The sequence below is a fragment of the Xenopus laevis genome, chromosome 7L, assembly GCF_017654675.1.
Source record: "Xenopus laevis strain J_2021 chromosome 7L, Xenopus_laevis_v10.1, whole genome shotgun sequence".
NCBI classification, from domain to species: domain Eukaryota; kingdom Metazoa; phylum Chordata; class Amphibia; order Anura; family Pipidae; genus Xenopus; species Xenopus laevis.
Genome location: NC_054383.1, coordinates 73,951,993 through 73,979,452, shown reverse-complemented (window position 1 = coordinate 73,979,452; position 27,460 = coordinate 73,951,993). Strand labels below are relative to the sequence as shown.

The window sequence follows — 27,460 nt, the reverse complement described above, 5'->3', positions numbered from 1 at the left end:
GATGTCCCTTGTACAATATGATGATATCTGCGCTGGGTTTTATCCAAAAATCTGAAATATTTAGGTTTTTGGGTGATAACCCAAAAAATATCTAGCAATTCAGGCATCAAATCTGAAAAATTTAAAGTTAATTTAAAGTTTATCTAGGTTTTTCCCAACCTGACTTTTTCAAGTTATTTTATTGATAAATAAGATAAAATTGTCGATGGCAGTTTGATAAATTCAAGTTTTAGTAAATAACCCCCTAAGTGTTACTGCTTCATGAGTCATATGTTTAGATAACAGTACAAAGGTGTGGTAGGCCTTAAGAAATGCTGGTGGGAGAGTGGTGAGAGGCAGAGATACACATTACAGGCATATAAAAAATGTTATTGCCATAGAACATTGCTGAGAATTGTGTTAATAATAAATGAAAAAAGCACATTAGAACCATCCAATTCCAAAATTGTATGGGGAAAAAAGCCAATAAAAATTATAATGTTCAAAGTAGAAACAATGTAGCAAAGCTTAACCCTTTTAAAAGGACATTATACCCCTACTGTATGTCCAAGGTTTCAAACATATTCTGAATATTGCTTTAATAATATATCTTCATGTTTATATTTTTTAATTGTTCGGATCAGTGGTATTGTGATTATAGACTGTCCACATTAAGATAACCACATTATCTTTTAATACTGTATTGGTGTATTGTATTTCTAAATAAATAATTATTGGCTCCATGTTTTAGTATGTCCCTCAGCCCATTATAACATGATGCTGCCTGTTGCACTTTGGCTGAAAGAAGAGGAGGTCACACCCCTACTGTAGAGAGCATATATGTGCTCTCTGAACTAGAAGAGACAAATTTCTGTTATACAAACCAAAAAGTAAAAGGTAAAATAAAGTCATCTTTGTCATCTTCAGTAGTCCACTGCATTATAGTCACAAGGGATTTGATTAGTCTGGTTTATCCTAAACTTGCAATAAATACCGGGATTCAGCTATATGGTGAACTCAATCCAGTACTGGAGCATCCCTAGTATACCTTTAAAACTCAGACTCTGATGCACACAATAATCTGGACACCAGTGGTCAATATACTAGTAGAATACACCCAGGGTGCTATCTACTTAAAAGAATACACAGGCTCTAGCCAACATAAGGTCTAGCTCTCATTCACAAGGTTGGTCCTTCATTCTTCACTTGGGTCTTCCCTGCCCTGGCCTCGTACTATGATCCACCATTCATTATTATTTTCATTATAATATATTTTTAGAGCACCAACATATTGCGCATCAATCCTCCTTTATGAGGAGAGTAGTGAACATGGTTAACTGCTTAACGTACAGTATATACTACCAAATGACATCCCTGAACTAGCTAAAACATTCCCAGCACCCACATGACATAAATGTGTATTTTAAGGAGAACTAACACCTAAAATGAATATGGCTAAAAATGGCATATTTTATATACTGATCAGAATGAAAAGAAACAGATGTTGAGAGAGGAATAGTGAAGATAAACGTGATTATTTCTGAAACTATACAGATTTTTTAATTGAATGTATTTAGAAAGTTTCTTATTTCAGTATGATGAATTGTATGTTACATTTTCATTTTCAGGATAGTTCTCCTTTAATTATTAATCTGCCTTATATTCTGACATTTATATTCTATGTGTAGTGTATATTTTGAGTCGGTTCCTAAGCTCCGTAGGTGACAGCAGCACAGAGCATGTGCGGTGAATCAGCAGAAAAGAGGATGGGGAGTCCTGCTGGCTCAGTCCGACCCTTTTAAACAAGGGTCAGTCCGACCCTTAGCATGCATGTGATCTCACATGCATACGCAAAACAAGCGAGCTGGGAGGAGAGGTCATTATGCAAATGTATGCCACACAACATGACTGCCCGCACTGGGAGTTCCCTCGCCCTTCAGGTGGCTAAGCACTCATGGAGCCATTTAAAAAAATAAACAAAAACACTAAAGCTTTCCCCAGCTGAAGTGTGGGCACTATTAACCCACACCACCAATGGGGGAAACAATTTGGGGGTGACAGGTGTCCTTTAATGTATTGTACTTTTTTAGAGAGCACTAACACATTTCTGCATTCCTGACATTAGTCTTTGCCCCACTGGAGATTATAATCTAAATTCCCTATCACATTCATGCATGAGCCAATTAAACTACTTCTGTGGTTACGGAGTGTGGGAGGGAGGACATGCCTATACTCTGATGCTTTCTTATGTTATTGTATCTAACTCTATCAACACTGAAAATGATGTGTTACTTATAGAAACCTTTTCAACACTGAAAAAAAAACCGTTATTATTTTTTTTTTAAAAAAATACCTTTTTACATTCCCTTTGTCAAATTGTCTGGCTGATGTCTTGAATATGCATTAAGTCCTGCTGATAGTAATGGATAGGGAAGTGCAAGTGTGTGTGCTTGATACATAATGATTGCCACCAGGAAGCACAGAAGAAAACGTGGTTCAAGAGAATCTGGGCTTCTGTATAAATGTTTACAGGTACTTGGTAGAAATTAGTGGTATCTAAATAATGATTAATAATTGTCCCATTTTTTTCATAATCGGTCCTTTAATGGACCAATAATGCCAAAAAATTAAAACACTCTATATGTACATATACAGATCATTTGTGTTTGCCAAACATCTGCCAATAAAACACTTCTTGGCAGCAAGTGTCCTGTTTAGCATAGAGCCTTGAATGACATCTGTTTTCTACCACTTTGTTGCCTTAATAGCTTATCTGTTTTCATTTATGCAAAGTAGGCCCTAAAGTCCTACAGCACCTTCATGGCAGCCTCCCCACCCACTGAAATGATTTCCTAACGTTTTTCTGCTACTGCACATCATTCTGATACATAGTGCCTTTAAATGTGCACTGCTCCTTTAACACTTACCTGTATATAAGAAAGGAAATCGTGTGGGAAGCAGTACATACAGGGCCACCATCAGGGGGGGGGGGACAAGTGTCCCAGGGCCGGGGCATGAAGGGGGGCCTGGCAGTGCTGCACTTTTAAAAAAGCCGGGCCCCCCTTGAGAGTGCTGAAGCCTGTGGTCATTTTCGAAGTCCCGAACAGCCGTAATGCAGAAGTGCCGAAAAGCTGAATTCCTAAAGCGGTGAAAAGATCTGAAGCCACAAAAACAGCCAAAGCCGAACACCCGAAGCGGCGAAAAAGACCCGAAGCTACGAAAATAGCTGAAGTCCCGAAAACAGCCGAAATTTAAGTTCTGAAGCTACGAAAATAGCTGAAGTCCCGAAAACAGCCGAAATTTAAGTCCTGAAGCAGCGAAAAGACCCAAAGTCACAAAAGGAGGCGAAGTTGAAGTCTTGAAGCCATGAGTTCAATTCTACTGAACACCAATTTGTGTTTTTTTTTTAATCCCCTGACCACCAATAGGGATGTAGTGAACTGTTCGCCGGCGAACTAGTTCGCGCGAACTTCGACTGTTCGCGTCCGCCGCAAGTTCGCGAACGTCGCGCGACGTTCGCCAATAGGCGTTCGCGTCAAAATCGTTCGACCATTCGACCATTCGGTCGCTAAAATCGAACGATTTTCGTTCGATTCGAACGAAAATCGTTCGATCGAACGATTAAAATCCTTCGATCGTTCGAATCGAACGATTTTCGGATGTTCGAAGTTCGCGAACAGTATTTTTTGCCGGTGTTCGCGAACGGCGTTCGCGAACACATACTCGGCGGTTCGCTACATCCCTAACCACCAATGTATTAATTTAATGTTCTATAGGTCCTGGCCACCAGTTTTTTTTAAAAAATATTTTTTAGGGCCCCAATTTTTTTTTACTTGTAAGGGGGGCCCTGGCGCCAATGTTTTTTGGTTTTTTTTAACTTATAAGGGGGCCCTGACCATCAATAGCTTTTTATAACTTGTGTGTGTGTGTGGGGGGGGGGGGTTACTTATTTAGCGCTGATGTCTGTGTGGTCTTTTAACTGTAATGTGGAGTGGGTGGGATCTGGGTGGGGCTTGGGTGCCAGAGTGGGCGGGGCACAAGGGGCCCCGAAAATTTAGTTGTAGGGGCGTGATTTCTAATGGCATGATAATGGCATGATTTATAGTACATGATATACCTGATACATGATATAGTACCTGATATACCTACGCAAGGCATGTACCAAAGTGACATGTGCAGGAGCTGTCAGAATGTGTCGCTGCGATGCCTGTACAGACGGAAAATAAAGAAAGGCAGTCGTGCCCAGCGATAGAAAACACACACACACACACACAGACACGAGCTTATATATGTGAATGAACCTCGCAGCTTCTAGGGTTCCCCTATCCCCGAGCTGTGTGTGTGGAGAGCTGCGCGCCTACCTTCTTCTCTCCTCACAAAAGCAAAGCCTTTCCCTTCTGTCCTGAACAATGTTATTGAAATAGGCGCTAAAGGAAGGCAGGGCAGTGCCACGCTCAGGAGCATGACATAAAGCGCGCAATGAAGATGCCAATGATGAAGTGAAAGGGCTCCCGTTGTAACGTGCCTGCCTTGCCGAGCCTCCGCCTGCCCAAGTGGCTGCCTGGCGGTGGGAGGAGCCGAGCTGTGTGGCAGGAGAAGCTTGAGGGAGAGTCAGGCTAGGATGCAGCTGGGGACACAGTGCATGTGCTGTACGGGAGAACCGAGGAGGCTGATGCTGCTGATGCTGCTGCTGCTGCTGCTGGAGACAATTTGAACCCGACACATACAAGACAAGGAGCTACATTTTCCCTCCGACAGGGGAGGTGCTGGAGACTGAATCCTCCGTTGCCCACTTTGCTCCGCTGTGATGCTGCTGCTGGGCACGAAACCTTGCCGGATGGACCTGCTGCTCATTACTTGCATCCTGCTCAGCCGAGGTAGGGGACCTTTACCGCTACTTTAGTTTAGGAAAGATGAGGGGCTGTGTGTGCGGCTCTGTGGGATGTTGGATGTCTGTGTCTGGACAATGAATAGCCCCGCTTGTGTTCTTGCTAATTATTCCTAGATGTGCCAGCGCGGGGCAGCCGGGGCATCACTTTGGCGCCAGTGATAATGGATGGGAAGTGCTCTGCTACCTAAGAGTGGCTGCTGTTGTTTGGCTATGGGGTTGATGTGTCGGTACAGGTATGCTTCTGTGAATGCAAACACCAGCAATGTCATGAACTGATATGATCTAGTTACAAATGTACAAGCTGGGACCTTCCTCTCCCAGCTTTTCCTGAACTACAGCAAAACGCATCGAATGCTGGAAATTGATGTTTAATAAAGCTGGAGGATCGCAGGCTTGGTTTTGCTTTCTGCTCTCTAAGATCTCCTTATCCGATTGTCTTGCATGGTTACAACTTTGTTCTGCAACTAGTGGCTAAATTGGGCTGAAGAAGTGCAAGTTGCAGTGTCTGTTGCTGAAGGGTAGACAAAGTAGCAATGGACACTCCAGGCATGCCTCATCCACTCACTCACCTGTAGTACTCAAGATTTCTTAGTGATTCTTTACTTCTTCACTGGGAAGTTATGTAGCCTGCTAGCATGCCAGTGGAGTTGGCATCAGTGGCACTGTAGGTTGAGTTGGCAGATCATCCCACCCTTTATAGTCTTGGTGTCCAGTTTCAGAGTTGAATCAGGAGTAATTAGATAAGCTTCAAAACACTGGCTAATTGAAGTGATTATTAATCAGCCAGCAGACACGTTCGTTTTTGATAGGTGTCAATGGAGATGATCTGGCAACCCTAATTGTAAGTCAATCTTTTTGTGACACTAGAAGAATAAACTGATCAAAGGAATGGGAATATAAGAGTAAAATACCATTTCTTAAGAAATGGTGTAAAATGCCAATCATCTTGCTGGGAAGTGTTGGGTGAGATATTATTCTTGGCAGGCAGTCAACAGTTGCCCAGGCGTGCCATTCTTCTAAACAGAAATCATATGCTTTCCCTGGTGTCAGTGTCGCATTTGATTTTCAAGCGTGTTCTCTTAATGAACAATTTATGTTTTGGGTGTTTTGAGTATTAAAATCAAGTAATTAGCGAAGCTGAAAACAAAACAGTTGCACAGAAGAAAAAAAAGTACAATCATGGGCACAAACAAGTTATTAACATATTAGCAATCACCTCTGGCCTTGGGGCTTGCATGGCCATGCATGATCCTCTTGTGGGACATTGCATTTACTATAATTAGTGACTTATCAGAACATTAGAATTTTGGGTACCTAGTTAGTAATGCAGTATACATGTGTGTCTTAAGCTATGATTTCCACATAGACTATAATGTGCGGCTGTTTTATTTTTCTCATTGTAAACATTTTATTATCACACGCTCAACAGAAAATGCCTATATTTGTCTAAAGGTCATTTTAAGCATTTAGCAAGGAGAATGAGTTCTAATGCACAGCTACATGCTTAGTGTTAGTATTTGATACCATAAGAGTGCACAGAGTTAATCCATAATGGCAAAGCACCGGCCGTATTGCCAGGTGAACAGAGTGTAGGCTGTCATTACACACAGGGAGCAGGTTTACACCAGTACATTTGCATTCTCCATCTAATAGCTAATCCAGCAGAAGCACCAGCGCCTGCTAGCCCAGCCTGCTGTGAAACATGGTGTTTATTCGGGTAGATTAAGAATCATGTCTCTCTGTAACTACACTACCTACTGCAGGCTTGTTCAGCTCTCGCAACAGCAATGGCTTGTCGTGCAGGGAACTCACAGTTGGTTCAAAATCCAGCGCCTGTCTGTTGTTATTTCCCTGTTTTGCACAACCGAGATCATCTGGTCACTTTCAGTGGCAGTGCTTGCAGCAGGCAGACATTTCTGCTTAACCTCTTCAGTCTGAAGATCTGTGTATATTTTTGGGGGTGTGGGAGCATTATGATCCCTCTGTTTGGTTACATGGAAATATGTCCATTACAATATTTAGCTTGGTTATACACTCACAAGAATCGTAAAGCTTATGTTTGTGCCCCTATCTAGTAAACGCTGGGAACCAAAGATTGTCCAGAGTTTACATTGTCCTTTCAATGTCAAGATTTATAATTCTGGGCAAATTAGTTACATAGGTCCAAATATCGTTTTGACAGATATATAACTATTATACAATGCGTTTGGATTATCCCCATTTCTTTTAGGTGATTTGGGGGCCAGTTGATTGGGTCAGAAGTTTGAAGGATGACTTGATACAGATTTAATAATATATCCATGTCAAATTGTGTATCTTTTGTCATTATTTTGCACATCAATTAAATATACTAGATTAAACCTGTCTTCCCAAGAAACATCAAACCCAGCCGGGCTAAAATCAAGTTGAGTTTTATGTTGACAGTAGAAGACAGAGGAGTAAATAACTGATAGCACTATGTGGCCGAGAGAGACATACTTAGCGGCATTAATCTAAATGGCTTCAACTGGTCAGGACTTTGGTATTGAATTAGGTGGTACACCTGCCACATCCACTTTGGGTTAAATATTCAATTAGCAGAATATTCCCTTAGCAAAACTTTAAACATTAAATGAACTGCTTTCAGTTCTCTTCTCCCATCAGATTCAGAATATTCAATAAAATGCCGTAGGTAAAGAAAAGTTAAAATGAATAAATGGAAGGAAAGAGCATTTTAACCCATTCAGCATGAACAGGATAATCAGGTAGAGCTTTTGGCATGCTTTTTAGCATGGTGCCCTGACAGGGAAGTGACTCAACATTCCCTTTGAATTTAGCTTGAAATCACTTTGCAGTCTATTGCTATGCCATTCCCCGAGGCAGGAAACGGATTAAATAAGTGCATCTAGGATGCTACTACCTATTCACAGACCTGTTATAATTCCTTCATCTCCTACTGTCTGGCTGCTTAGTGTGCTAGTCCCGCTGTGTATTCAGAGATGGACTGCGAAGGTCAGACGGTCTGAGCTATGCTTGCTTTCAGATACAACACGTAGATCCTGTACCCAACACCTATTAATATCAAATGCATCTCTAGAAAGAGCTAATGCGTTCGCTGATCTATTATGGTTCTTTCTGAAGGAAAGAAGATGAAGGAGGAGGTGTGGGAAGGAAAATCAAATCTAAAATGCTCCTGTAATGGCCAAATGTTTAGTAAGGTTTTTTTTTTTTTTAATCTCTTATAGTCATCTCTTGTTTCCCTTCTCCATTCATTCCAATCTCCTGTTCACTTTGTCTCTCTGATCAATCTTCTTTGGCTATTGTGTCATTCTATTTATGGACAGTGTACTGTACTCTTACTGAAATAAACTATAGGGCCAATCAACATCTGCCTGTAATATTGCCAGGTAATGGGCAGGCAATTTATGGTCAGATTATCATGCCTGGGTTATACATTCCTAGAACAAAGTATACAGCATAAATTCTGTATGTGATAAATTAAACCTGGGAATATTATTCTATGCAGTGCTCAGAATTAGATTTTCATGTGCCAATATTATTTCTTGATGTACAATTAATTACCACATATTATACAAAGAGTTCAGAAACGCAGTGTCTAATAAGAATATTGTTACTATGAGTCATTGTTACGGATGTCAGTTTTTAGTGGCAGAATATACTGTAGGATGGCACATATTTCCAGCAGAACTTCAGAGGAAAACGCTTTAACAATGGAAATTCTTCCTTCCAGTTCTTTGTAATCCTCTCTTAGGCATAAGAAATCCATTCTAGAACATCTGAAGTGGTTCTTTTGTATTCGTTGGCATAGTCAACTGATAATCAACCAAAGATAATGGCCAATGGTAGAATATAATGATGGAATGCTCTGAAATGCTAACAGTGCCTATTTCTATATGTATTCTATATGTTGCATGAATTAAAAACTGTAAAAGGGAAGGTCAGGAACTTCTAGACTTAAGTTTATAAATACTGGAGAAATTTGATCTTGGAGCTTGCCATGTTTCAACCCTGTACATATTGAGATGTATTGCTAAGAACTAGTGGAAATATAAAATCTAGATATAAATTTATTAGCGTTGGGTGGTCTACCTAGACTGGGTGGGAGAACTCGCATTAATTCATTGAAAGATGTTTTCCACTTTCATGGGTTCAGGGAAGCTGTATCACACATCAGAGCTATTGATCAGAATCCTGTACTTCTGATTTAGAAGTACATCGATCACTCATACAAATGCATTTCCTTGTATATAAAGGCATTTGCATATATTTTCAGTTCAGTTATCACACCCACTTGTGCGAGCTGGCTGAGATCTGCTTTGCATTCCCTTGAATGGGTATAGATCATTTATCATGTATTATACAGGGTCATCAATGCATGCATCACTTTGCAAAATTTCATTACAAGGAAATACAAGTCAGTAAAAATAATGGATATGTTGTCATAAAGTAAAACCAGTCCATGAAATAGAAAAAGTGTTAGCCAAGTGTAACTATTGCTAAGGGAATAGAAAATGTTATTGTAACAAACATTACTAAGCAAAAGCCTTTCATTAAAAATACCATGAATGTATTTTCCATTCTAGATATTCTATGAAAACTAGGCTTGTCTGTTGGTACATATCTAGTGTACTCATAGCCAGTAACAGAAATGTCTCTGTGTTTTTTAGCAGTTATGTGAAATTCTCAGTTCAGTGTTGGGTGTATTGTGGCATACTTCTGTAGGTTCATAGCCTCTGGTCTCATCAAGCAGAGATGTGAAACACTTGGCAGTAATCTTTAGCTGAGGGAAAGCAAAGTGACACAGATAGTTCTAAAAAGTAGATATATGATGCCCAACCTTAAAATTACTTTATAAAACTGTCAAACTCACTTTGCCCTTTCAAGTCAATACATTTGCATTTTTTCAGCTTCAGCCTGACTTGCATAGCAACTTCAGAATTTGATATTTCTTCTCCCTTGTGAAGAACTGTATAAGAACTTCCACATTTAGATTTAGACAATTGAAATGCTATACATATATAGTTCACAGAGGAACAGTGATGAGTGGCATTTTTTCCAACTGTATATTACTTTCACAGTTCTTCAACAGAAACCCTTCATTCCTACTTCATCGGTTAGGTACAGATTTGTATTGTTGTTCTTTGGCCTTGGTCTGTTTTCTACTTCTGTGCACGGCGATTGCTGTTGTCTGGTCATGTGCATCCTGCAAGGCAAATTTTGCCTCACTTCTTATTCTGGAACGTCCACTTTAAGTGGTAACAGAGCTTTTTGTAGAGCTAAATAACCAGGGTTAACTGGCCTGGTCCCTGATTCCACACAGAGAAATAGTTATAGTAACTAAAGGAAACTGGATGCTGAGGGAGTATATAATATTTCAATCATTGGTTTGGCAGCACATAATTTATATTAGTAATATTCTGTTTGCTACTGCGATCTAGTATCAGACAGTTACACCCATAATATCAATTGTCACAAATAGAAGAACATGTGCACAGATGCACTAGGTTTCTGTACCTTGCACTTTATGTGGAGGAATACATCTAAACAAGGCTATACTGTATACTTAGCTATAATTGGGCTAATATGGACAATATACACACACTATATATCTCATATAAGGACATTTAAGCTGATCTTCAAGACTAAATTGTTTTGGTTTCATAAAATCCTTTATGGAAAATATACTTCTTGTTTTTAGCAAGAAAATATTATCTTCTTATTACCTCAAGGTATAAAACAGACCTTCATATACCACTATAAGAATTTGTGATCCAGGTCTTATTTAATAAATGTAAGGCTGAAAACAATACAAAAATACTTCTGATTGTGATTGCACCTCTTTTAGGTTCAATTACAACTGGGCCATAAGGAATAATGGAAACTGTTGCCTGTGATTTCTCTGTTTGGTCATTTAACTTTGGTGCATCTGAGTTTGGTCAGCCAAACTGGCCCTACTGGTTGGCACATACATGCAGGTAACAATATAGGTTGAATCAGAAATGTGTGCATGTATGTCCAGCATAGGTATGTGTTCCAGTTTATCCTAGTATGAGATATCTTTAAATGTAGATACCATTTTGCTAGCTGATCAAACATACACAACAGGCACAGAATAATAATTGGTGTAACATCTCACTTATCAAGGGATACTGCTCCATTTAATACCCATTGTTCTGCTTCCTATTTTCTGTGTACCCAATGTGTTCCTAGCATCTTCATATATCCATATAAAGTAAACTGCATGCCTAGGCAATTTGTGTCGTAAGAGTAGAAATCAATACATTTTATTTTTAAAAGAGAATATTGGATTGAACTTTTAATACATTTGCTAATAGAAAACCTGAATGTAAGCAACAAAAGGTTAAACCGGTGTCTGGGATGAGGATATCTAATGTTTTAAATGGCATACATTTGCAAGCCATATAAATATAGATGCATTTAGTGGATGAGGTGGATGAATATAATAATGAGATTACCTTGTGGTAACTGAACACCTCTGTGCGTTTTGACTGAAACATTATACCTAGAATACTCTCATCAGATTTAATATAGGATGGAGAAGTATCACTGCTGGTTTCAGAAAGTGCTGGTTTCAGAAACATTACTGTAAAATTATATCTCTTCCAAAGAGCTTGTAATTTATTATAATAGCCTGGTGTTATTAAACACGCTTGTAAACTGAAAGCATATGGCTCATATGAAAACAAGCTGAGTCCACGAGCCAGTTATGACACATATATATTCCATGTGTTGTATGGGAAATATAAGCCATAAGTCACCCAAGAGTTACAATATATATTTATACACTAATCAAAAGTGGTTTATATTTTCATGCCACAAATAACATTCACAGGCTTCTTTTTCCTTTTAAAATGAAACTGCTAAATTTGATGTTAGTTGCAACAGTTTGGCATTAGTGATCAACTTCTCTCTTGTAGCAGGTTCATTAACATGCAAGCCTAATAAAAATGATTGCTTGTCCAATAAAACATACACCATCACAGAGTCAGCCAAAACATTTCTCTTTGCTCAGAGACAGTTCATTTAAGGCAGCCACACAAGACAAAACAAGAGCAAATTAACTGTTTTAGGGCCTCAAGGATAGGCTCCCTACTTGAGATCACAATACTTAAAGTAGAACTAACCCCAATAAGAAAAGCCTCATCCATTAACTTAGATACCCCCCCCCCCGCTTCCTCTGCACAGAGCACATTATTCCAAAAAGTGTCCCTGAATATCATGCTGACATATCCATGCAGAGTAGAGCAGTGGAGCTCACAGGCTCCATCTTTCGCATATTTGGTCCTCTGTAAGGGACCGCCAACACTGGCACATGCACAGTTAGAGCCAAACCACCAGGGCTGGATTTACATAGCCAGTGCCCCTAGGCCCACTGTCGTTCGTCGCCCCTGTTCTCCCCATTTTATTCACTCAAATTTTCATCATCAGGACCAGAGCAAAGGGGATTGGCACACAGGAAATTTAAAACACTATCATATCTCCTGGGCCTCCCCAGTGTTTCTGAACCAATGTGGGTGTGGTTGGGCAGCATGCCGCCCCGCCTACAATCCTGCCACCCTAAGCCCGGGCCTTGGTGGCCTCTCCACAAATCTGGGCCTGCCAACCACTATTTGTGAAAACTGCGCTTTTGCAAAAAGGTTTTGGAAATTGCCCAAGGGAAAAAAGAGGATCCGAAGAAGACCAAAGATGCGAAAGAAGGCACCATAAGCTCCACTGAGCTACTCTGCATGAATAATAATGAATAATTTTTGGAATAATGCATGGGGCTTTTCTTATTAGGGGGTGGGTTTAGTTCTCCTTTAAACAAGTTGGCTTGGAAAAAGCTTGCAAAGCTTCACTATAAGTTGTTATCTATTTGTTTAGATCACTTTCTTCTGTTACAGCTGTCAGCATAAAAAAATAGTATTACAATTAAACAAAGACAGCGTCTTTTCCAGCGGATTGAAAATAAATTCGCCCCATAGTGATAAGAAAAATGATGCTGTCTTCCAGAAATTCAAACCTCACTCTGCTTTTATTGTCCCAAAAAAATCTCATCGTATGCATCACTCTGTAGGCAGAACCTGTCAAAAATAGACAATAAGGAGAAAGATAAAGACAGAGAGCGATCACATCAAATAAGGGCAGTGGGTGACATGGATAAAGCAATGATGAAAGAGGACACCAGAGCTGAGAATGCAAAGATAAGAAAGGATTGGAAGGAAACAGTATGAAGGTAAAGTAGAAGAGGCAGGAAGATGGGGCTTAGACAAAATAATGGAAAGTTCAGACAGGAGAACAGTAAGGAGGTGAGAGGTCTAAATGGGTAAAAGTTGCAAAGGCAGCAATGGAATATGCTAATGGGTACTTTATCACCAGTCCATTAGGGAGGACAGTCCATCTGAATAGAAAACGGCTAGTGAAGCTGTCTGATGTGTGAATTGCCAGAATTGAGTATAGTTAATATTAAACAACTGTATTAATAATGTATAAAATGCATTAAGCATGAATTTAACATCGTGGCTTATACGGCTCTAAATGGAATGTTCTAACCAATGTAATCAGTGGCAGAATTGATGTGAAAAAATACAGGGTCAGACACAGGAGAACTTACTATAGATTATGGTTCCTTTAATATATTAGAAGAAAGAAAAGTCAAACACTATTACCTTATGTGGGTTTTTTTTTTATATTCGCTATTACCTCTAGGATTTCCAAACTGATGACCCCAGAATTCCAGCATCCTTTAACAGCCAAATCTGGAAGTCACAGAACAACTGGTATCCCTTATTGACCACCCCTGATTTACTTTGGTAAATACAGACATTCTGTATTAAGTGGACCACCCCCCTTTCTATTTGAAAAATGCAATAGAAAATATACGTTAGAGGAAATAATGTACAATTTATTATAAAATATAAGGATACAATATAGCATAGTCAGGCCAAGTGCTTTGATGATTCAGATAGCGAAACCCTACAGTGACCATGACATATATATAGACTTACATACAATCTCTCTGTCTCATGTCATGCAGAACATGATTTATGCATCCACATGAGGTCGTCTGGTCTGCACCCCATGCAGCTCTCTAGCACATAACACTGGCTCTTCTAATTAAAAATATTAACTATAATGTCCCACTAAACAAATGGGGGGGGGGGTAGGATGCACAAAGCCAGTAGACTCTACATATGAGAATTTAATGTAAATGTGGTGGGAAATCTGTGGTTCCACACAAGGACAGAATTGTCCAACTGACATACTAAAGTAAAGACCAATGCCTACATAATGATGAAGTGCCCATTATATCTAATAGTAAGTTTTAGAATTGATTATAGCGTACCAAATAGATCATTAGTTACAGTCTAATCAATGTGTTATTGTGGCAATAATATGCAATGTTGTTACAATAATAATATATTGACTAAACTGTTTTCACCTGTGATATATATTATGTTATTACTTGTTGTCAGTTGTAGTGCTTATGGTTGTAAATAAGGTTTTATAACCGGACATTGCAATGAACCTACTGAAATCTGTCCGACAGAGGATTACATCTGCACCACATTGCCTTGCAAAGGGGCTTGTATTGATAAGCAGCTGGTAAGGAATCAGACAAAGGTTTATTTGCACGCAGGAACCTCGGGATGGCAGCAGTGGCTGTATCTGAGACGGGAGATTCTAGAGAGATCAGGCAGAAATGCAGGCACATATCTACAGTTGTCTCATGCTCAAGAACATTTTTTTTTCAGATTTTAAAGCAAAAATATTTTACATACTGTATGTACAGATCGTTTATTTAAATACTGTGGTAAGAATAACTGCTATTTTTTTGTACAGATACACTAATGTCAAAAAATACTAATTGTTTCCTTTCCTAGAAAACACAGGTGAACCCCATTGTGTGTCTTTTTAAGGGGACTGGAACAAATGGTGTAAGAGGAGTTGGTTTTACTTTGAAATACAGTACAATATTAAAGTGTTAATGACAAGGGTTATGCATTGCAGCATTACAATGTTACAATAGGGGGCAGATTCACTAAGGGTCGAATTTCGAAGTTAAAAATACTTCGAAATTCGACCCTCGAATTGAAATCCTTCGACTTCGAATATCGAAGTCGAAGGATTTAGCGCTAAACGTTCGTTCGATGGATCGAAGGATTTTTCGTTCGATCGAATGATTAAATCCTTCGAATCGAACGATTCGAAGGATTTTAATCCAACGATCGAAGGAAAATCCTTCGATCAAAAAAAGGTTAGCAAACCTATGGGGACCTTCCCCATAGGCTAACATTGACTTCGGTAGGTTTTATCTGCCGAAGTAGGGGGTCGAAGTTTTTTTTTTTAAAGGGAAAGTACTTCGACTATCGAATGGTCGAATAGTCGAACGATTTTTCGTTCGAAACGTTCGAATCGAAGTCGAAGGTCGTAGTCGAAGGTCGAAGTAGCCCATTCGATGGTCGAAGTACCCAAAAAATATTTCGAAATTCGAAGTATTTTTCATTCGAATCCTTCACTCGAGCTTAGTGAATCGGCCCCCAAATGTTACATTGTGGGGAGGTGTGCAAGACCTTTCTGACAATCAAAAGAACAACCAAAAGCAATAGGTGATTTGGATGTGAATGTGTAAGGTGCAGGCAATTTACATATTGTATTTATTGAAATTCACTTTTTACAGAGAGTATCATGGCAAATTATGCACCTGTTTTTTTAGTATTTTAAACCTCTTCGTCTCACTAAAAGTATAATTTACAGAGGTTATCCAACCATTTATGGAAAATCAGGACAACACTTTGTTGTAAAATCCTGGCAATTTATACAATAACATGCACTATTAATTGGTGGGATCACAAAGAAAAAGCTGTGTAAAAAGTTGGATATCAAATTGAGGTTTCACTATATTTGTCACAAGTGGTTAGGTTTTGTAGGTTTAAAAAAGAAACTGGAGCCCTTTGGGATTTTATTCTTTACACTAGACACTATGGGGCAAATTCACTAAGCGCCGAAAATACACTAGCAGTGCCGCACATCGCCAGACAAAGTTTCGACAGGGCGGCGCTAGCTAATTCACTAAAATCAGAAGTTGCACTCAGTGAGGCGAAAGGTAGCGAAGTTGCGCTAGCGTTAATTTGTCAAGCAAAGCGAAGTTACGCTAGCGATGCCTAATTTGCAAACGGCGCCAAGTTAAAGTACAATGGACGTATATGTAGCAGCAAATACATTACACTACACAAGCCTGGGAAAGCTTCATAAAATAAAATAGAGTTGATATTTTGCCCTATACATGTGCCCACTGTATAGTTTAGGTGCCATATGTTAGGAAATGTAGGGGGGGAAGGCGGGTACCCCCAAAAAAATGTATGATCTTTTTGAGCCTATCACCCTTAAAAAAGTAAAAGACGCCAGTGTTTTTTGGGACTTTGGCGAATTTGCGCCAGCGTTCGCACCTGCCCCTATGATGGCCAGCAGTAGTTCCAGAACACTACAAGTTAGAAATAAATATTCCATAGTGTCCTAGTTAACATTTGAGCGGGTATTCTCAGGTGAAGTGCTACCAGACCTAATTAGCAATTACAACATTAAAGGGACTGCAGGTAACTTTATCCGCAAGTTTTTTATAATCAGCAACATCATTAAATCAGGGATGATGCTGGAATACAGTTCAGGTATAGGATCCGTTATCCAGAAATCTCAGAATTTCAGAAAGGCCAATTCCCACAGACTCCATTTAATCCAAATAATACACATTTTTAAAAAATATTTGCATTTTCTCTATTATAATAAAACAGTAAATTGTACTTAATCCAAACTATGATATATGTAATCCTTATTGGAAGCCTAAGCAGCCTTTTGTTTTTTTTTAATGTTTACATGATTTTATAATAGATTTAAGGTATGAAGATCCAAATTATGGAAAGACCACTTAACTGGAAAACCCCAGGCCCACAGCATTCTGCATAACAAGTTCCATACCTGTAGCTGTAGGTGCCATGTTCTTTGAATACATTCAGTATTCCCAGAGAGGGTTCTGGTCCAAACAGATCTCAGGCAGATTGAGGTGGATATTATCCTCCAGCAAAACATCTCCTTGCTAGAATATGTTGGTCATGCCTGCCTGTTTGAAGACAGTATATTATTTCCATTGGCAGCTGTAACTATGTACAGTTTCACCTTATGCTCATATTTTTATATACTTGTTCTCACATTAGATGATTGGTTGCATGAATGAAGAGATTTATTTTTGCATGTTTTAAACACTATGAGGTAATTAATGTGTGTTGATGTTTGGTGATATTGTACTAAGAGGAAGCAGTATGCGAAGCAGTTGTGCTGATGCAACAGTTATTGTGCCTTATGTATAGAGCTCTCTAACTGGCTCCTACCCTATGGCAGGTGGTATTTATAGATTTTCTTATGCAAGCCTCAGAAGAAGATTACCTTGAACATCTGGCGAACCCCATTTTGTACTTATTTTGTATTACAAAATGGAGGTGAGCTAGATATGCAAGGTAATCTGCTACAGGATCTCCTGTAAACATGTTGTTATAGCTGTGCTATGCATTTGTGTTCATGGAACAACTCATTTATAAATTGTGTTGCTAGAGGAACACAGATTGTAGTGTTCTCAGATCAGTGCTATTTGACCATGTCGATAAAAGTATGGTTGACCTTTTTTGGCTACATTCAGACAATCAATCCTCCTCTTTAAACAGATGCACTACTCCGGAAAGTGTGTTATACTGTGCTGTACTGATCATGAAAGGTATAAGGTTAGAAGTGTTCGTCTTAAGCTAGAATAAATGTATGTATGAGCTAAAGTGAACTTTCCCGAAACATTGAAGCATGGGGAGCGAATACAAAAATCTAAAATATATGGATATATTTACACATTTTATGATACCCTTATCATTGTTGACAATTATAAAGATGTACTGTCTGTATTAGAGTCACACTGTTAAGCTTTTGTTGAACAACATCATCCGGAATCCCTTGACATCAGGATGGAGGGTAAACCTTATAAGGAGGACAAGAAGAACAATGTGACTTATTTACAAAAGAGTAGGGAAGGACAATATAAGATAGATGTATAGTGCTATGTTAGGATCTAGAAAAAATAAATACCAGTCGAAGCCTGGCACTGCATATTTCCTTACAGTCCTTCTTAAATTTTTCGTTGTATCTGGTATAACTCTACCAGATTAATTTTATATATATGACTTCATGCACATTCAGTGTATTTTGAACACATATCTATGGTAAAGGGGCAAATTCACTAAAGCGCAAAGCGGCTAACGCTAGCGAAAATTCGCCAGTGTAATGTCATTTTGTTACTTCGCCGATTTACGGGTGCTGGCGTAAATTCGCTAGCAAAGTTGACCTACTCTAGCGCTACTTCGCACCCTTACAACAGGCAAAGTTGCGCTATGGCGAAGGGACTTAACTACGCTAATTCACTAAATGTTACCTCTTGCAACATACTTGCCTTCGCCATCACAGACCAGGCGAAGTGCAATAGAGTAGATAGGGCTTGCTTCAAAAAAAGTTGAAATTTTTTCTAAGTCCCAAAAAACGCTGGCGTCTTTTCTTTATTAAGTGAAAAAGATTGTCAATTTTTTTGGGGGTACCCTCCTTCCCCCCTACATATCCTAACATATGGCACCTAAACTATACAGTGGGCACATGTATAGGGCAAAATAACAACTTTATTTTATAAAGCTTTCCCAGGCTTGTGTAGTGTAATGTACTTACTGCTTCATATACGTCCATTGTACTATAACTTGGTGCCGTATGCAAATTAGGCATCGCTAGCGTAACTTCACTTTGCTTGACAAATTAATGCTAGCACAATTTCGTTACCTTTCCCTGTGCGCAACTTCGGATTTTAGTGAATTAATGGCACCCTGGCGAAACTTCGCCTGGCGAAGTGTGGTGAAGTGCAGCAAAGGCGTCGCTAGCGTATTTTTGGCGCTTAGTGAATTTGCCCCAATGAGTCAGATAGCAGGCATCTGCAATGAATTTCCTAAATGTCTTGCACATAGGGGCACATTTACTAAGCTCGAGTGAACTATTCGAAGTAAAAAAACTTCGAATTTCAAAGTATTTTTTTGGATACTTCGACCATCGAATAGGCTACTACGACCTTCGACTACGACTACGACTTTGATTTGAACGTTTCAAACTAAAAATCGTTTGACTATTCGACCATTCGATAGTACTGTCTCTTTAAAAAAACCTTTGACTACATACTTCGGCAGTTTAAACCTACCGAGGTACAGTGTTAGCCTATGGGGACCTTCCCCATCAGTTTTCTAAGGTTTTTTTATCGAAGAAAACTCCTTTGATCGATCGATTAAAATCCTTCGAATCGAAGGATTTCATCGTTCGATCTAAGGATTTTTACTTTGAACGATCGTAGTATTTGCAGTAAATCCTTCGTATTCGATATTCGAATTCGAAGGATTTTACTTCGAGGGTCGAATTCGAGGGTCTATTAACCCTCGATATTTGACCCATAGTAAATGTGCCCCATAGTGTTTTGAAGGCTGCACTTATATGAAGGAGCAGGTTGGCTATAAAACACCTACAAAGCAAGATACATTTGAAAAGATCAGATGACTGAGCACAATTTGACTTGATTTATCAGAGTTCATGGATCAAACAAATAATTTCCACTTCACAAGTTTTGTGCCAGGCAAGACTATAATTGCATGGTTGATGTACGATAGTGAAATTACTGAATTCCATTGGGACATCTTACATATTTCTCACCTGACCTCCCAACCCTGGGCTTTCATGACTTGATAATCAACATTATTCCTCACATATCCCTGCCACAACCTTCTTTCCAAAAGTTGTCTACATTTTTCTTGCTGCACACATATGCAGAACAATATAATCTGCAGACATCTGTACATCAAAATAATGTGTTGATACACGTGGAGGACCATTAATTAGAGGTCAAATTGTAGTATTATTACAGCTTTTTGAAACCATGATTATTAAAAGATCTGAATATAAAATGCACAAATGAAAAAAAATGTTAATCTCTGAAAAAAATGTATTTCTCTAAAACCTCTAAAAATTAGTTTTCGGATAATTACTAGTGTAAAACCTCAAAGTCTTAATGGTTAAACAAAAGTTCCAAAAAGATCAGCGCAGCTCCCATTGACATCTGTGGGACCTTGACAGCTTTTACTTGGCAAAGTTTTGTATTCAAGTTTTTCATGGTTTTAGAGAAATAAAAAAACACAAATATTTAGAGAAAAAATATGATTTGTAAATCGTAATTTTAGTGAATTGGCCCCATAGTCAACTAGAACCTTATTTCAGCAAAGTTCTGATATAGGATGTAAAATATGAGAAGATTACTAGTCCATTCACAAGTTTGCACTCAAGGCTATCCAAGATACTTTTTGCTCTTTGTAGAAAAGGTTTACATATTGATCCAATGTTAAATGCTTAGTTAAAATGAAAATACACATACTGTATGTAAAACTTTAACTGGACCCTACTGTTTCTTTAGGAACTCATCAGTAATATTTTGTATTTATCTGGCTCTTTACAACAGGAATGCTGGGTTGACATAACTTCCATATAGCAAGTACTATAAAACATTCTAGAAAATTGCAGATGCCATGCCCTGATATCCCACGGATGTGGTTTTGTGTTTGAGCTTTGAATAAAGATATTTTAATAGAAAAGGCTGCCTGAAAAGTGAGATCTCCATAGACTACTGATGATAAAAAGTCAGACTTTATCACAGTGAGAGATACTTGACAGGTCTGTAAATTCAGCACAAAGCTGTTAAGAGGGTGGTCCCATGACATTCAATAGAAGAGAATGAAAGAGTACAGCGTGTTCTATGTTTTTACAGGACTGACTGTCATGTTTTTTGTAAAGATCATAGTAGAGCACCAATTTGTCCTTACTTTTTCACATGCTAACCAAGGATATGGTATCTGTTGATCAGGGACTTAGAGACTTTATGTATTGAATTCAAAACATTGTTTGCATGCTCTCTGTTTCTCATTGCAAAACAATAAAATACAACAAATATATACACAAGTAGAATAATACTCTTGGTAGTTTTGAGTAAACTAAAATATAAATATATATTTATACCAAATATTACAATAAATAACCATATTAAATAGGCCACACATGGGTATAACTGCTAGTTTGACTTGATGGCTAGTCACGCATTATTTGTAAGCATCAGAAACAGGTCTAGATATTAAATCGGAGCTCACCCTTCTCAATGAAGCGTCTCTCTCTTCGGTCGCAGCTCTAGCGGGATCCTGCTCACTTCGTTGAGGAGGTAACTTCAGTGCACAGATTTACCGGGGTAAATCTGTGCACGCATTATTTGTAGCATACCAGTTGGTTAATAAATAATATCCTGATTAAAATGCAGGGGTTACCATTTTTAATGGACCCTGGCCAAATACCCTTTCTACTTTTAAGAAGTGTCTTAGTAGCTGTGATGTGGTATATGGACACCTGTGTTGTTTTTTTGCAGATGTCCTACCATCATGTTATTTCATGCAGTTTGAATGCAATCCCATTCAAATACTTCTGAACATATAATCAGATCCAACAAGCTGGATACAAATTGATTAGCATACAATTTAAATGCTAGTTCATAGAGGTACATCAGAATATGATTCTTTGTACAACTGTTTGGATCAGACCAAATCTGCTGCATGTAGAAAATCATTCAACAAGTGGGTATGTTATATGTAATAACATAGGCTTCTGTATCCTGTGAATCTTGAAATGTTTTTACTGCAACTCAAAGGGGTTATTTATTAAAGTCCAAATACCAAAAACTTTTTACTATAAAATCTGATTTTTTTGTGAATTTAGGGATTTATTATACCCCGAGGATGGAAAAAACTCAGAAACAGAAAATCCGGCAACTCAGACCTGCTGAGGTTATATTTAAGTCAAAGATATCCTAATCTGCACTGGATTTCGTGCAAAAATTTGAAATAAATCTAATTATACTAGTTATAATTCATAGAATTCAAATTTTTCATGATTTTTTTCCAAGTTTTTTTCCCACACAAGAAATTTTCAGGAAAACGTTTTGATAAATGAGGGGAAATAACCCTTGTTGATTTGGTTGGAGTACAGAAATTCGCGAAACGGGCAAAAATTCTCCGGTAGCAAAAGTAAAAATGGCAAAAAATGGCACAGTTTCGCCGTTTTGCGAATTTCACGGGAAATTCACGAAATTTTCTGTGAAGTGAAATGGCGCAAATTCGCCAATCACTACTCAGGATTGCCAAGTTTGATATTTGCTAAATCTGGCCTTAGGGCTTTCTGAAGATCTATTTTTCTATGTAGCAACTGCACACGATTAGTAATTTAGACCCAAAAGCTTACACCTGCACAGAGAGACTGCATACATTAGCTTCTGTTGAAGTTAGATGCAGTTTTTGAGTTACACTTGGCAACAAACTGTTGCACATCAAAGATGAAGTGTGCGTCCATGGCACCATAGTACAATAGCTCTCTCGACAAAAAAACTACCACAGCACTTGCATAAAGAAATTCAGGTGTACAGATGCCGAAGACGGAAGATAAAAAATAAAATACTTAAGTACAGTAAGTAAGTTACTGTAATTCTGCATTAAATCCTTCCATCCTACTACACTTTTTGCAGTATTAAAACTGTCTCTAGCTTTTGCCTAGATTTTATATTTTCCATTGATAGCCTGATGAATTCAAGTTTTTATCCTGTTCTTTTTCAAAGTAACACACACTCTAGCACAGCTATACAAATAACAGAGCGAGAAAGCAGTGTAGGCAAATTATAATCCTATTATCTACAGCCGTATTTTTCCCAAGAAGGAATCTGTGTATATTTGCATTTTATTTTATTAGATGGCGTGCACTTGATTTAAATTGAAATGACTTGAATACATCGGAATATTAATGAGCAATTTCTAGAGCTGCCACCCACAGCTTTGTGTGCTTAAAAAAGAAAACAAAACAAAAAAATAAACTGCTGTGTGTGTTTTTCCCTCGATTGGCTTTTGCAGCATTAGTGCTTGAAACCATTAAGCTATCACATCGCATTTTGGAGGGGGAGAATGACTGTATTTTAAGCATATGGATCCCACCCATGCCATTCAATAGAAGAAGGTGATAAAAACTGCATTTTCTGCGTGTGCATTCGAGCATATCAATACAATCCTAAAGCAGTGCCAGTATTAGGGCAGTTAAAACTAGTTCTGCTGCATAAGGGTGTGAAGCACTCAACATAATAGTATATCATACAGATCCATAAGAACATAAAACAAGTAGCTCATAAAGGCTCAAAAGACCAGTTTATTGAATTTAACTCTTTCCAGCTCACTTAGCAATTGATCTTAGTGTAAAGAACATAGGAAAATACCTTGCAGAACGTACATAAATTTTCACTGTGGAGATGTTTGAAAACGGCAGATTGATTCACGGATCATGATTCCTTAAGTGTTCTATTTAAATAACCATAATTCCATATGTCATAATGTTCTAAACTGAAGGCATCAACTGTATTGACTGAAACTAATGAATGCTAGCATTGATCACGAGGAGAACTCTCAACATCCATTGGGATCAAAACGTTCCCATAGCAGATTATAAAGCATGTGTCCTGCATGTATTGGAATGAATAAATCATAACTCCTGTAAACAATGGAGATTTAACAAGTAAATACATCCATGAACCAGAAATCTGTGTCTCCTTTAGTCACTTTGTACATTTTCTGGATTCTATTCCCAGAAATAATTTTTTTTGGGGTGTATTAAAAGAAGACCTGCATGCCCTGAATCTTCATTCTCCAAACCAGCTATTTTTAAAAATTATTTAATTGTGGGTTTTTTCATCTTAAATGTTAGTGATTTAAAGCTTTTTACTTCATTTTGATATTGTAAGGCGCACCGACAGGAAGGTGCGCTCTCCTACCTTCTCGCGCACTGGCTGGCGGGTGAGTTCCGGTTGCTCTGCGTGTTTGCGCACGTTCTGGTAGACGTTGCCGTGCAATGACATCACTAATGGCAATTATCACATTTATGAGGCAGTAAACGCCATTTTGGTTGTGGGGTTTTGTGCTTCCTGCTGTTTCCTCACTTCCTCCCTGTTTTGGCGCCAAAACTTCCCATTTAAATCCCTTCTGTCATTCCCTCTTTGCCCAAGCTGGTTTCTGGTTGTGTTCAGATCCTTCTCAAGTCTTTTACTATGGTGTAATCCTGGTTCTTACCGTCTGCCCTTGACCGTTTGCCTTTTTTCAACCACGCTCCTTGCCTGATCCAAGTCTGTACTACGTATTGGAAGTCTGGTCTTTGAAGTTCTGTGGGATCCCAGCTAGAACGGCAGCAGAAAGTTCCTAGGCCCCAAAAGGTCGTCGGTAAAAAACGTGACTAGTTGGGCTATTCCACTTTATGGAAGAGTCAGATTTGTGTCAGCAGCCTTCCTCCTTGGTTTCCATTTAGCTAGTACATTATAGGTATTTTTGAAGTCCTGTGTAAAGGTGGCCATACACTATAAGACCTGCTTTTTTGGCAAGGTTGCCAACGAGCAGATCTTTCCCCTGATATGCCTACCAAAGGCAGGGCAATATCAGGTTAATCTGATCATTCGGCCCTAGGTCAATGGGTCCCGATGTCAATGGGTGCCGACAGATGAGGACCACATCAACTAGCTGTTCCTCGATCGCAAGGGAAATCAAACATGTCCGATCGACACCTGTTTGATTTTTGGCCTGATATCAATTGGAGAGGCCCCGGTGGAATTCCCCATACATGGGCAGATAAGCTGCTGAATCAGTCTAAAGGACCGATATCGGCGGCTTAAATATGCCTGTGTATGGCCACCTTAAGTAAATAAATGCCCAGCAACACTGTGCCACAGTTGATCTGATTTATTTTTATGCTTTGGATTGTCTTGATAATTTGATAATTTGTAAGATATGCAACTAGAATATATATCAATGTATATCAATGAAAGTAATGAATTGCTATGCTCATTTTTTTGATTGTATTTTGACCACCATTATTTCAATTACTTAGTCAATATTTTTCAAAGTTACATTTTGAAAAATATGATGATTTTCTTCTAACTATAGATTTATGGGCAGGATATGCTTTTCCAGCTCAGAGACAATCCTGCTACTTCCTTCAAGCATAAAGTCATTCCTACAGGATCAAATGATTATGTACAGTTACAATATGTTATTAGACTGGGGCATAACAATAAAGATATGAGACCCATTGCATGCTGAAGTCCACTGAGAAGGTCCTGTCAATTCAGTATCTCTATATGTAGACATAACTTGCAATTGGTACAATGGGTGCAAGTCCTAATACAGTTTAAATAGACCTTATACATTTTACTTACAAACCAGGCAAGAGCAATGAGGGAGTTGCTCAGACGGCAGTTTGAGTATGCAGGGTTTTGGCATTCTGAAATAGCCATTTGTCCACAGAGCTTGCATAGTGTCAGGTGATCTGTTTCTCTTACATAAAGCCAATGTTAAGACCCATTTGGGAAAACAACCGCATTTGTCTTATATAGACAAAACACTGAATGCAAATGGGTTTTATATAGCTTTGTTTACTGTTTGATTTTTTCATATAAGTTTTACAAGCCTCTAAAGCTTATTCTTTTGGTTGACAACAAGCTCAACAAACAAGTCTTATATCTGTCTTAAACTAAATCACTTTTGCTATTGCATCTTCAAAAATGATTGCTATAACTCGAAACATATCCTGTACAGTATGTTGTTTGTTGTGTTTATGTTCTGTCTAATTGCGAACATATATTTATTTTTGTTGCTGTTGGTGTCTGTCAGAGAACAATTTAATGAACTTTATTTTTTATGCTTGCAGCAAAAAGTAAAAAGTGCATTGGCTTCCCCCCATGTAATCCTGCATAAGGCGTCATGTGATAAAAAGTCGGAGATTAAAGAAGTATTAATGTAAGATTTTTCTGTCAGGCAAACACCCAGAGACACAGTACCCATGAGAATACATCAAAAAAACTCCATCGGATTATATTGTCACTGGTTTCATGCAGAGAAAATGTGTGCATCCTGGGAAGAAAGGAGATAATCTACACACATATGAGTTCTACATTTTTACAGTAAATAAGTAACACAAATAACAGTAATATTTCTTGTGTCTACTAGTCAGTTCACTAGCCCCTATACATTTCATTTGGTTTTCTGAATGAGATTTAGAAAACCTGCCTGCAGTACTGGCTGTACCTTGTATTTGTGTGTGTACAGTATATTCTCATGGGGCAGATTTCATGGTAACTAAAGTGTGTTAGTTGTGTTGGTATTGTGCAGTGAGCAACAGTAGAAAGAAGGGTGTGAAAGGGCATTGCTCTCTCTGAGATTGCTGGCATGTTTCCAGTTCAGCATCTACTAGAAAATTGTGGGTTGCAAATCCCTGATCTAAATTACCCATTTTATTTTATGTTTCCTGAGATTTAAATAAAGACTATTTGAAATGACCCTGATTCCTGTGTGCATTTAGTACTATCATGTCCTTCTGAGGCAGTACTGTAAATTATATCCTGATAAACAGTGCTTAATGATGTCATCAGTTATAAACTGATCTGAGTGATGTAATTTCTGTCACAACTGAAACTTGTGTATTATCATAAATAAAGTACCCCCTGTTGGAAAATATGAGGTTATTAGAAGTCACCTCGGAGTTACATGACTTGAACAAAAGCACTCAGCCTTCAGCCTCATGCTCTCATATGGTCATGGAACTCCTCGTGAGTTATGGTATCCTTACATTTTACAATAGGTGGGTCTTTATTCAATATATAATATATATATATATATATATATATATATATATATATATATATATATATATATATATATATATATATATAGATATATAGATATATATATATATATATATATTTATAAAGGCCCTAATGTGGGCTGAAACGTTGGACACGTGAGTGATGTTGAAATAAACCTTCTTTGATTGAAGATTTGGTGTGCTGGTCCACTTTGAACATTATATATATATATATATATATATATATATATATATATAAATATATATATATATATATATATATATATATATATATACACAGTTAGGAGCACTCACGGGTATCGTGGTAAAGAAATATCTTTTATTGGAGTGTTACAAACTACCCCGATGTGGGGTAGTTTGTAACACTCCAACACTACCCCGATGTGGGGTAGTTTGTAACACTCCAATAAAAGATATTTCTTTACCACGATACCCGTGAGTGCTCCTAACTGTATCTATTTGCTCCCTTTTGAGGAGCACCCGGGATTTGATCAATCGATGGTGAGTGCCGGTGAATAATATGACTATATATATATATATATATATATATATATATATATATATATATATATATATATTTGTGCGAGAAGTAGCGACACTCACGGGGCTTCCTATTGTGCAAAAAAGATTAAGGAGAATTAAAGACAAACAACACATTTTTATTCTCCTGGCGTATATCCCAGTAACGGATCGAAACATTGAATTCAAATAAAGGATTTATCTTTTTTGCACAATACAAAGCCCCGTGAGTGTCGC

At 38.2% G+C, this 27,460-nt stretch overlaps 1 protein-coding gene across 2 annotated transcripts in view; it reads left to right on the top strand.

The window, feature by feature from the left end:
• The first annotated feature begins 4,293 nt into the window (after nucleotides 1-4,293).
• LOC121395536 (kin of IRRE-like protein 3) overlaps nucleotides 4,294-27,460 on the top strand; it is a 729,825-nt gene continuing 706,658 nt past the window's right edge. For both annotated transcript variants that reach the window (XM_041569178.1, XM_041569177.1), the window contains exon 1: nucleotides 4,294-4,856. In XM_041569178.1, coding sequence (XP_041425112.1) covers nucleotides 4,787-4,856 — 70 coding nt within the window. In that variant the 5' untranslated portion in view covers nucleotides 4,294-4,786. The remainder of the gene's footprint in view (nucleotides 4,857-27,460) is intronic.